We start from the raw sequence: 11202 nt of genomic DNA, 5'->3' as shown, positions 1-11202 counted from the left end.
GCGTCATGTTCCAACTCGAGAGGACTCCACCACGCAAAGTCGTACAAGGCGGCCACCGCTGGAGGCTCAGAAAACAGGAGACACCGCACGTGGCGTCGAGGGTGCTGGAGAGCTGCAAAGTCAACATGCCACGAGCAATGCGGTTGACGTCGTAACGATGACAGAAGGCATGAGGAGTCGAAGACTTGATTTGCTCCTGAGGAGAAGAACAAAGAATTCTGCTTTGGCCTCTGATGTTTCGAAAATAGAAACCGGACAGGGTAATAGCGATGATGAAGCAGAACGTAGCCAGGTGTCTCCAGAGCTTAGCATGAGTGAAAGTAAGCAGAATGCATACTCGATCTTATTCCATGCGGGATATTCATCAAATGAGCCACTGAGCTACTCAGCTGGAAGAATTAATGAGACTGGAGAGAGAGGCACGAGCTTCAAGCCAGCCCAAATGACTGCTGCACCCATGCCGGACTCTGGTCATGTCAGGGCGGTGTCACCGCAGCATTCCCCTGTGACGGGCGCCCAGGGCAAGTTAACTACAGCGGAAAATGTTGATGGCTCTCTGGAACTGAAGCTGCTCCACCAGACTGCTGAACGTTTGAATGCACCGTTGCCCTCACTTGAATCCGAAGGTAATTCGCACTGGTTGACAAAAAACTCAGCAGAAGATACGCCCATCAAAGAATTGGTACGGCGAACCGCATATCACAATTTGAAGCCCATTGCATCAGGAGATGTAAATCCTGAAGTTTTGCATGGACCAGCGGAGCCTGTTGTTGAAGGCAGCAGAGGAGGCCACTTTCCTCGGCGACTAGGTTTTACAAAGCTACCTTACGCATATTTTATCATGGGCGTCAACCAATGGAGGTACATTCATGACCCTGTTCATCAGCTGAAAATGGAGGCGGCCGCACAACACGCAGCAGAGAAGGCAGCCTTGAAGAAAGGTGTCCAGATCCAGGAAATCAGCCCCTTGGATCCAACTACAGGACTACTGGGTCTTCCAACTCAAGCGGGGCCGCAGGTCTACACACATGATTTAAAGGAGAAAAAGAAACCACTCATATCTCCTCTCAAAATCCGAGAACCTGACATGTGCTACCGGCAAGAAAAACGGAAGCCTCTTGTGCAATGCCCCGTAGGATTTACTGAAAACAAAGAAGGTGGCTGCTACATGTTTGTAGCTCCTACGTTCACTTGTCTCGCAGTAAGTCTACCACAGACTCTGCCAGTCCATTCGCTTCCCATTTTGTCTAAATGGTGCAGTACGACGTATTCGTGCAAGCGTTCGCTCTTGCGTGCACTCAAAGAAGCAGTTCAGACATCTTTACCAGCTCCTTAGGCCAGGGAATTTTTGTTTGTTCTGATGCCTGTAGGGATACTTTTATGAGAACGGACAATGCATACAGCATAGAGAACTCGACATCGCAGTCCCTCCAAGTGAAAAGAAGCCGAGTGGAAAGGCCAAGAGGGGCTGAATGCGAAAATTCGTTCCCAGTGCTGGGCATCCGACAACACCAAGCCGGTCGCGTCAAAGTGCATGTTTGTCCCGGTCCATTCCATACGCTAGCTAAATACACACGCCAAGGAGTGGCTGTAAACCACGCTACATTATAGGATTAGTCGAGGTCGGCTGACAAGAGGTCACCGCTCGTCAGCAGAGCGTTGCATCGCCATTTGGGATTTCTGTGAAGGCGCTCATCAATGCAAAGCCAAAATTTCTACTTTCGAAGCTGGCACTGCAGACCAGCCTTTGGTTTATCAGCTCTCCCAATTGGCAAATTGAAAGCAGTCTGCTGCTAGAAGCTCACTCGATGATTTACACTAGAGGCTCCAGTCAAAGCAGAATGAATCAGGCATACATAGGCCCTTGTTTGGTTATATGCTTGTTGCTCTTAACATAGGGTTTGTTCTGCATTGAAACTCCCAATCCTCACAAAAGGGCCACTGCTGGCATGCCTCACATACATTTTATCTGTGAATTTTGATGGGAACTCAAGAACAAAACCGTTTACTGCAGCCTCCTTCAAGTGAATGCGATGTTGGTACGTAGAATTGTTTAAAGCCAGCGGTTGAAAGGCCTGTGTCATATTGTCAAGTCTCTCATCTGCTTCTTCCACTTATGCACCTTATATGCACCTCAGGTCTGACCTTTCACAAAGGAAACACCAGCTTTTACATGGCATTTACACTCTACAGTTTGCTCGCCTCCACACACAGGGAACAGTTCTACGGGTTTCTTGCTCAGAAAGGCGGGAAATCCGGCAGCAAACAGGATTCACATGTAGCACGGGCACTTCTTTGGCAGTTTTCCGTCACCTCGCCACTACAGCAACGAAAAACTCACACAATGCAACAACAAGTAGTCAGAAGTGGCCTGCAACGGCTGTTTGGCCTACATTTTTGTTAAAGCATTGTAGCGCGTCCCCAGAAACTCATAAAAGAAATTGAAAGAGATAAACTTTTAGGTACGCAGCATTCAAAAGGCTTACTATATTATCGCATATATCATGTATACTGTTTTGAAAGATGCCTAAATCTCGAGGCACGCTGACGTCATACGGGAGATGCCACTGAGGCAAGATGCTAGTGCTAAATGCTGAAGCGGCTTCACTGCACTTACTGAGCGGTGGCTATGATTCCCAAAATTTCAATTGCCATGGGGGCCAACTAACTATGCCAAGCAGGAAGTTATCTAGCTGTTGCAATAAACGCAGTCTGTGTTTCATCTCGTAGTGCACGATGCTCATCAGGGAACGCTACGGGATTTCGCGGACACTTTGTAGCACTGTGTTGTGCAGAAGCGTGGAGTCGTGTTAGATACTAGTGGCTGCCGAATGGTTGCCCGAGACCGACGACCACAAAATCTACATAAACCAAGAACGATAACCACAAAATCTACACAAAAGCACAATGGTTATCTGTGACAACTGCAGGCTTGCGTGCACAAATCTATGCTCTCAAGTTACTGAGGTGGCTACTGAGGTGGCATTATTAGTTCTGGGTCATGAAATCATTAGAAGTAAGTACTTTTTCTCTCAGCACATGCTAGATTGGCGTCGTGAACAGATCAGAAGTGAGTGCCTTTTACTCCCGGCGTCTTGTTTGAAAGGATATCTCGCATTTAAAGTTTACTGCGTTGTGGCTCTTTCTAGAAGGCAATTATGCATATTTTTCATATCTAATATGCATACGTTGAACGGAAAATGTTAGAACTTCAGAGTTATTGACCCCTGAGGATATCTACATCGTCGGCTACCCAGAATACCTGCTCCACGCCAGGATTGCAGTCTTTCGAGTAGTAAACACTCTAAAGCAACAGAATGCATCCTATTTAATGGAATGCCTAGTATGATGCGGAATCTCAAGCCACTAGCGATGAAAAAGCAGGCTCCGCTCGACCGGATAGCCGTTCTTGTGCATTCTTTGCGTGTCAGTGGCTACAAGGCAGCCGTATTGCTAATGTGAAGTATTCATGGAAGTATATAGTCAGCCCACTGACACTTGGTAACTGAGCACGGTAGCTTACGAACAGAAAAGGCATGTGAAACGTAGACCAGGAATTTTTTCGCTGAATGGAGAGATCCAGAATGGCAATTAGTCAAATGACCAAATCTACGACAGCCGCTTACGATATGCCCAATGTGCTGTTCATTAATGAGAAAGAGGATTGATTGATTGGTTAACGTTGGGCATGCTCCATATGAAGTCCGAACTGCTGCTACCCTTGTCGCCTTCACCAAGTTATTTAATGGTTACCAGTCCCCACCAGTAGCCGTTTCAAGAAGATGCGATTTCTTCAAAGGAAAACATAGATATGTGAAGCTCCTTGATGAACCATGAAGTGTGATGAAGGATGATGTGCCTGGTGGCACATCAGCTCAACACTAGGGGGGCACTAGAAGCAACACCAGTGGCTCACGCCTCGCGCTCTAAAATTAGTCCATCCGCTCAGCATATTTCTCCTATGTTCACGCAACAGTGATATGTATAAAGTTCTCCCGCTTCACGACGGTGAAAACATAAGATCCGCAGCCGTCGGGGTACCCAGCAGGCCCTGAGTGTCCTTCTTCAAAAATGAACTGCAGAAAGAAGTCGCGAGCAAGGCCAGAATACTTTATTTAGTATGTAGAAATCTAGCGCAAGCGCTTTCCTTCTGTGGTGAACTACAAAACACCTGGAAGATGCGTGGATGGTAAGTAAAATTGCACTTTCCCGGTCTTGTTGAATTTCGAGCAGGAACAATGCCCAGCTGAGTGAAACATTTATCTTATATTCCAGAAAACCTCATAACAAATTTCAAAGAAGTGGCGTTTGCGCTGAGCTGCTTTGGCCGTTAGCTGTTTTACGCAGAAGAGCGCGGCCGCCATGGCAGGCAAGACCACCCAGAACAGCGATCGGGGGACCGCTGGTTTCCATCAGGATCGAAATAGAAATTGATGTTTTGTATACCCTCGCAAATCAAGAGCTTATTTGGTGGTATATGAATAAAAAACTACATTGAAGGTGCCGGGGACCGGCTCCTTAAGCGGAAATATCTTTGGATTTAGTGGGAATCACCTTAGCTGCTGGCGGCACCGTTGACAGCTTATGAGCTGAAACAAAGGAAGCCTTGTGATTCAGCACTCGTATCAGATTTCTGAGACAATGCCCTATGCGTTGCGGCAAGCCTTTCCCGCTTGACTGGTGGAGGCTCGAACCAACAATTTCATAATTCATAGTGTGGCCGAGCATTCGAGTCAACAAAGGCCTCCTTGAAATTGTTCCGTAATCTCAGCCAAGTCTTTACCTTGCGGAGTCACCGCTGGCAAGGCTGTGAACACGTCAGGTGGACAAGCAGCACTATGTAGGCAACCTATTCGAGGGATGAGCGCAGTCCCAGTTCGGCGCTTCAAGTAGGGCAAAATTTCCCACTCACGGGCTGTTGAGGAGGTTTTTTTGGATTTTATTCTATTCATTAACTCATCGTCGAGGCCCGCCCATTTCTGTCGATGGGTTCAGGGAGTTACCACGACGTGTAGAGTAGCCGACAACCCGATCGTCACTGGGGAAAGGTCCCCTGCTGGAGCCATGGAGGCTCCAAGGGCGAACGAGCCAACATCGATAAGTTCGTCAGATCTCGATTCCGGAAGCGTTGCTAACTGTGAAGATGTAGAGTTGTCCGCGGGAACCGCTGACTACGAAGATGCAGAGATGCCCGCGGGTCGTCACTCAGCTGTCGTGCTTGAACTCGCCCATTCCGCGACTCCAAGAGAAAGTAACAACCCAGAAAATTACCATACTCCTTCACAGCGCAACTCGACAAGCAACAGACGAAATGGCTCACATCTTTCTTCCGCTGAGCAAACTCAAAAGAAAGGCACACAGAGCGGCAGGCAAACAACGTCGCGGCAAGAAAGCGGCACTTCTTTGCCGAAAAAGCCCCTATATATGCGCCTTCCGTGCGTCGAATCAATCGCGGTATGCCGCCCAAACCTGCGTAACATAAATTCGTGTTAACTTCTCGGTAGTGTGGCACGGCAACCGTTATCACTGGAGTTGGGAAGTAAATGCAGGTGCCCACTGCCGCTCGCATTGCGTCCTATAGAGTTGGCGTAGAATGTAGGTACTCACCAGATTGATTACACTAGCACACACGACAGAAGTTGCTGGCCATGTGGATTCGTTTGTCCTGAAGAATTGGTTCGACCAGATGTGGTACGCGGAGTCGGTTTATGTACGCTACGGCGAAGGAGCTATCACAAATGTGTCCACGAAAGGCACTGCACGCACAAAAGGTGGGCAAGATTCACAGAAGTATACAGACAGAGACAAGGAAGTTACTAGACTGGCAAGATCTGCTTGGATTTTTGTTGTATATGAGCACCGTGTTCTTGAATATAACTTATTTTGTGGATGCTACCGGGCATTTTGATTTGACTCTTTACACGATAAACTTCAAGAAATGCAGAGCATTTGTACTTCTGGTGCACTTTGTCTGAATTGCAGCACTTTATTTGAGTAGATGTTCTGTATTGAGCTTGCTCAGTGGGGCTCTCATGTCGCTTCCTGCAACAGGGATTCAGGGAAACCTTGGTGGGGCCGGCTTCTGGCTAATGCATTCTGTTGTCTGCAGTTGACATGGGCCGTTCTGCGGCTACGCAATGCAGTTTTTATTCGACAGGGGCAGGCAGCGAGGCAGGGGAAATTTCTGAGCTAAAGAGGCAGCAGAGAGCCAATATTAGCCTCCTTCCCTTGCGTTTTAAAGACGAAGAGACCGAAAATGAGTTTGTATACAACAGCAGGCGCCTCATGGAGTGGCGAAGCATTTGTCTCTTCTGCTTCAAGATACTGGCCACAACATGCGTTTATGCTATCCTTGCTTGTGGGGCGTTCGGGCACTGGACATTCGTCCCGGAAAGTTTCATATTGGGGCTTCACGGAATATACGCTACCTTGATTTTTTTGGCGACATGCTCAGTTTTGGCGCCAGCCATTCCATGGATTAGACGAAGACTGGAATACTGGCTGTACACAATACTAGCTGTGGAAGCTGCAGCTGTGGTTATATTTGTAACAAATGAGAAACTGAAGATATATCCCAGCCATCAATATGATCCCAGCTCGATGAAGCTGTCCGTGAGGAGTTTGAGTGAAGAGCCTGCAGGCCAAGGGATATGCACTCACAACGTCAATTTGGCAGTCTTCATCCTGTCTATGGAGCTGATTCTCGACGCCTGGTTGCAGTTCTTTATGTACCTTTTCATGGTCTCTGTGAGCGTAGTCTTGCCGACGCGCGTCCGCATAGCGGCTTGGGTCCAGCTGGCTGTTTTGCTCCTGTATTGCCTCCCCGTTTTTATAGGGCAGCGCTACTGCCATGCACTCTTATATCCAGAGTGAGCTTTTAGCTTTGGTTTACTGAGGTTCCCTTCCCTGTCGCCCTTGGACTGATGTATGCCGCATGTCAGTGCAGTCTGCCTCGCCTCGTGGAGGGTGCCTTGAGATTACGTCAACGTTCCCAGGCAGAATACTCTTGGTTGGATACTTCTGCAGGTTACTCCGCATGTTGCATGGGCTAATCATGTTGATCTCTTCCACTGCTGGATCATATGCAAGTGAATCAAAGCGTCGAGGCCTATTCTATTCTTGGATTGTAAGCTGAATAAAGATAAGTGAAACATGCCTTCACTTGACAGATGTTTTTCTGGTTCTATATGGGAAATGGCAACTGAGAAATACTGTGAATAACTAGGATCAGTATTAATGTCGCTGTCTCTTTCTGGGAATGCGTGCAGATGATGAAGAGGCGCATGAAGCTCCTGGAGGCTGAACGTGACAAGCCAAGAGATGATAACATGCGCAGTGGGGTGTCTGCGCTCCAACGTCACTGCAAGCAGGTGAGAACTTTTGAGAATTTTCCGCAGAGCAACCACTTCTCGTTTGCATTATGGACTCCTAAATAAATCGTGCTAAATATTAGGCATTCAAGCGTATGCCAATGTTTGGTTCCCCACTCGACATTAAGTCTATCCGAAGCAATATACCATCCACAGTACACCAGAAGCTGCTTCTATGGTGGCTTAAATTTACAGGCAGAGGTAGCTTTGATGAGCGCGAAGACTGCTCCAGGAGGAACTAACATTTCATCCCAGATAAAAGACGCTGTGAATAATATAAAGGCGTGCCTGGATATCATGTCGAAAAGCAAGGACCTCTACCAAACAGAACTCAAGGAAGAACTTCGAGAAAAGGTAAATGACCTAACAGAGCGCTTTGGACACATGAAACAACTGCAAAAGTCACTGCACACTCTGCCGCTACGTACTGAACTACATATATAATCTTAACAAAGCGCTTGACCTCTCGTCTTGCGTGGATCTCAGACATTCATCAAGGCTTTTAACGTGGAAAAAAAGACTGGAAAGGGCCTGTTGGCTGCCGTTGATCGGAGAGTCTCCGGAGTGCAATCTGCCCGGGCGGGAGATTCAGTTGCAGGACAACGGATGAACAGTCCGTTCAAACCCCTCTCAAGAGTATCTCCGTATTACTCAGCTGCTATATTTAGCCACGCACTTGTAAATGCAAGCGCGGCAGTTGTAGACTGCCTCTGACCAGCTTTTGCGGCGAGAAAGGAGCACACCTGAGCGTGTGTTCTCTGCATACTTTTGTCTCTTCAGGTCTTCCAGTTTGCCCTGCAGGTGTTCTACTCCCATTATTCGTAAGCTGAGTAGTCAGAATACATGCCTACAACGCATTAAATGAAATGCAGCCATTGATCTTCCTTTCGCAGCCCTGCATCAGATTCATTAGACGCCAAAATAGTTTAGCATGCTAAATAGCTTAGCCTTTCTTGACCTCACTCGTAAGAAAACCAAGCAGATCTGTGCTGTGAGGCGCTCCTTCTTTCATGCCGGACTCCCTGCAGACGACCGAGATCGCTTCTCGTGTAGGCGTCGACATAACCTTCAACCAGTTAGGTGTAAGTGTTTCTAGTGCCATCCATTTGAGGGGCATTCCACGGTTTCTTGACAGTAAAAAGGCATTGTACGAAAACGTAACGTATTCAGCTACACAACTGAGGCATTTGCTGAGTGTCTGCTACATTTCTCAGTTTAACCGGAAGGTAAAAGAGAAAGATCAAAATAGTTCGGCCTTCTTTGAGTGCGGATATTCGTTGCTGTGGCATTATGCTGCCGATTGGGGATGCGAGGACTCTGTACTTCGTACATTTCTTATCGAGATCGAAAGCTTGTACAACGATCTCCCTTACCACAATTCCATCCACGGAGCAATGGTATGCCTCCGTTATACGGTTTAAAAACCATAGGATGTTTCTTAGTCAAACCATCATCAAAGAATGAGCAAGTGAAGTAGAATCTGCTGCTGCTTTAAAAATGCTGCTGTTCTATAAAGTGCTGCAGTGGCTATTATTGCTTCATGCAGCATTTACCTGGCTACGTCCGCAACTGCTGTGGCAGCTGCGCTGTTGAGTGTGGTCGCTGCAGGTAGCACACTTGATGGGAATATTCTGCCGTTACACGAGGCTCAACACTCAGTACGCGGCATACCTAGCCACTATTTAGGTATCTCTGAGGCCAACCACATCAAAGTCTCGCATACGTAGACTGAAGCCACAGTACACTGGCCCCTGCTTCGCCTTAATTAGCCAAAATTTTTCCGTGTGCACATATCCATATTTGTGCACGCAACCCATCGCGCCACAGGGTTAATTCACTGGGAGCTGGTGCGGTCCTTGTAGCAGCTTTGTGCCATGACGTGGGACACCCAGGACGCAATAATGCATTTTTTTGTGCTGCTTCAACACCATTAGTACGTGTAATCTCATCTAAAGAGAACGCTACATTGATGACACAGCGAATTATTAGCTAGCGAAATTCGCCCCTCACCCTCTTTGCGCATAATAGGCTGCTCAATGTAATTTAGGGCTCTCCGCTTGCGAAAACTGTGTATCAATGTACAGGCAATTCTATACAACGACCGTTCTGTCCTTGAGAACTTCCACGCTGCACTGACCTTTAAAGTGCTGTCTCACACCTCTTGCAACATCTTTGCGTCCTTAGCGAAAGACGTAGGCGGGCCTGCTAAGTTCTCCTCTGGCCAACTATGCCAATATGTTTGTGTTTTTCCCTTGAGGGGCCTTCTAAGGTTGAGATTGGCATCAGCTCGTCTGCAGGAAGACCAAGACAGTGTTGTCGATCAATTTCTCTCATCCTGGCTCATTTTCCTTTCAGGAGATTTTGGAAGTGAGGTCTAACATGATATCTCTTATTCTGGCCACAGACATGAAAAGCCACTTCGGTGCAATAAACCGACTGAGAGCAGCAAGGCAAAATCCGCATTTTGATCATAGAAAACAAAGAGATGACACTTGGTAAGCTTTCTTAGAAACTTCTCCCATAGCTTCCAAGGGTGGCAACTTGATACGTATCGTGCATGCAATCGGCTTGTCTCAGGCTTATCATGGAGATGTGTATGCGCGCCGCTGATATTGGGCATAGCATTCTGTCATGGGACCAACATTTCGAGTGGAGTAGTCGAGTAACTGCTGAATTTTATCTTCAAGGAGATGAAGAGGCAAGACACGGAAGAGGCATTTCACCTTTGTGCGATAGAGACTTGCACAGCTCTATGGCCCGAAATCAAGTTGGATTCCTGGAACACCTCGTTAAGCCGCTTTTCGTCGAGCTCCACAGCGTAGATAGCATGAAAGGCGCATTGTAAGGCTAATACATCACTCTGAAGCACTGGGTTTTATTGCACGTCAGGAGAAAAACTTTCTCAGGAAATCGAGTATGCTGCTGTGTGCCTATCAACCTCAGCCAAGAAGCTGTCAACACAATAGATGCGAATATCAGTAGGTGGCAACAGCTGCAAGACATCGGGGTCGATGTGACGTTCTCGCCAGTTGTAATGGCTTGCGAGGATCGGCTTAAGGTATGGCCTGCTCACGCCTCTACATAGTTGCAACAAGAGCGCCAAGTGTAAAGGGGGAGTTTTTGTCTCTCTTATCGCTGGGAAAGTGCAATGTCCCGCGCTTCTCTAATGGCTTGATTGTCTTCACGCTTCCTCCTCGCTGTATGTAATACTGATGGCACGCTTGCAGGGAAAAGACCACGTTATAGACGTCAGCCTCATAACTGAAACAAGGTATGCTGCTGCTTGGCTACACTTTGGTGCGAATGGTAGCTTCGAACATGCTACCCCAAGGCCATATGCATATTCGAGAAAGTCTGCCTAATCCGAATTTTGGCCACATCTTTCATCACAACATTTATATCTGCAAATTTCTCCTTCGCTTATGTGTATGTTCCTTTTTGATTTGATTCTGGCGTAGAGGATCGTGGCGCAGTCACTTAGACTGCAAAGCTCTTCCCCGAATGTATAAGTTCGTTCTGCGTTATTACTGAGACTTGTATTCCTGTTAATCACGTTCTAGACCTCGCTGCTGTGTTTGTGGACAGGTGCAGGTGCCCGTGTTGTGAGTCTGGAAATGCGGCATGCAAGAATGTTGGGAGAAAAGTTCGAATCAATGAGCACGTGGAGCAAGAAAAACACGATGCTTGATGTGACGCAGTGTAGTGCGCTTCCATAATGCCAGTGCAAAATCTACAGGCCAACACTATTTTGCACCGTCAGTGCTGTTCGCTTTTTAATAGCTCTGACTGCAGGAGGCCTCTCATCTAAATTGCTCAACAGACAACAAACCTG

General features: G+C 47.3%; 2 protein-coding genes across 2 annotated transcripts in view; both read left to right on the top strand.

The window, feature by feature from the left end:
• The window catches only part of ETH_00011910 (Jacob 6, related), a gene marked incomplete at both ends in the record, with an annotated part of 5718 nt that extends 4246 nt beyond the window's left edge, over positions 1 to 1472 (top strand). The window contains 2 exons of the mRNA XM_013375336.1: positions 23 to 1201; positions 1371 to 1472. Coding sequence (XP_013230790.1) covers positions 23 to 1201; positions 1371 to 1472 — 1281 coding nt within the window. The remainder of the gene's footprint in view (positions 1 to 22; positions 1202 to 1370) is intronic.
• A 3592-nt stretch (positions 1473 to 5064) lies between these two features.
• ETH_00011905 (3',5'--cyclic-nucleotide phosphodiesterase, putative) lies at positions 5065 to 11058 on the top strand (the record flags this gene model as incomplete). Its single annotated transcript, XM_013375335.1, has 16 exons — positions 5065 to 5454; positions 5672 to 5771; positions 6110 to 6869; positions 7027 to 7126; positions 7269 to 7370; positions 7566 to 7724; positions 7857 to 7983; positions 8151 to 8191; positions 8399 to 8452; positions 8585 to 8767; positions 9455 to 9562; positions 9726 to 9865; positions 9948 to 10211; positions 10314 to 10428; positions 10598 to 10641; positions 10956 to 11058. 16 exons carry the CDS (start codon positions 5065 to 5067, stop codon positions 11056 to 11058), a joined length of 2790 nt encoding a protein of 929 aa, XP_013230789.1.
• Between the last annotated feature and the right edge of the window lie 144 nt (positions 11059 to 11202).

Source organism: Eimeria tenella, genomic scaffold (assembly GCF_000499545.2).
Source record: "Eimeria tenella Houghton genomic scaffold, Eth_scaff27, whole genome shotgun sequence".
Lineage (NCBI taxonomy): Eukaryota > Apicomplexa > Conoidasida > Eucoccidiorida > Eimeriidae > Eimeria > Eimeria tenella.
The sequence above is the reverse complement of the archived record's forward strand: the minus strand, read 5'-3'. Positions and strand labels throughout refer to the sequence as shown.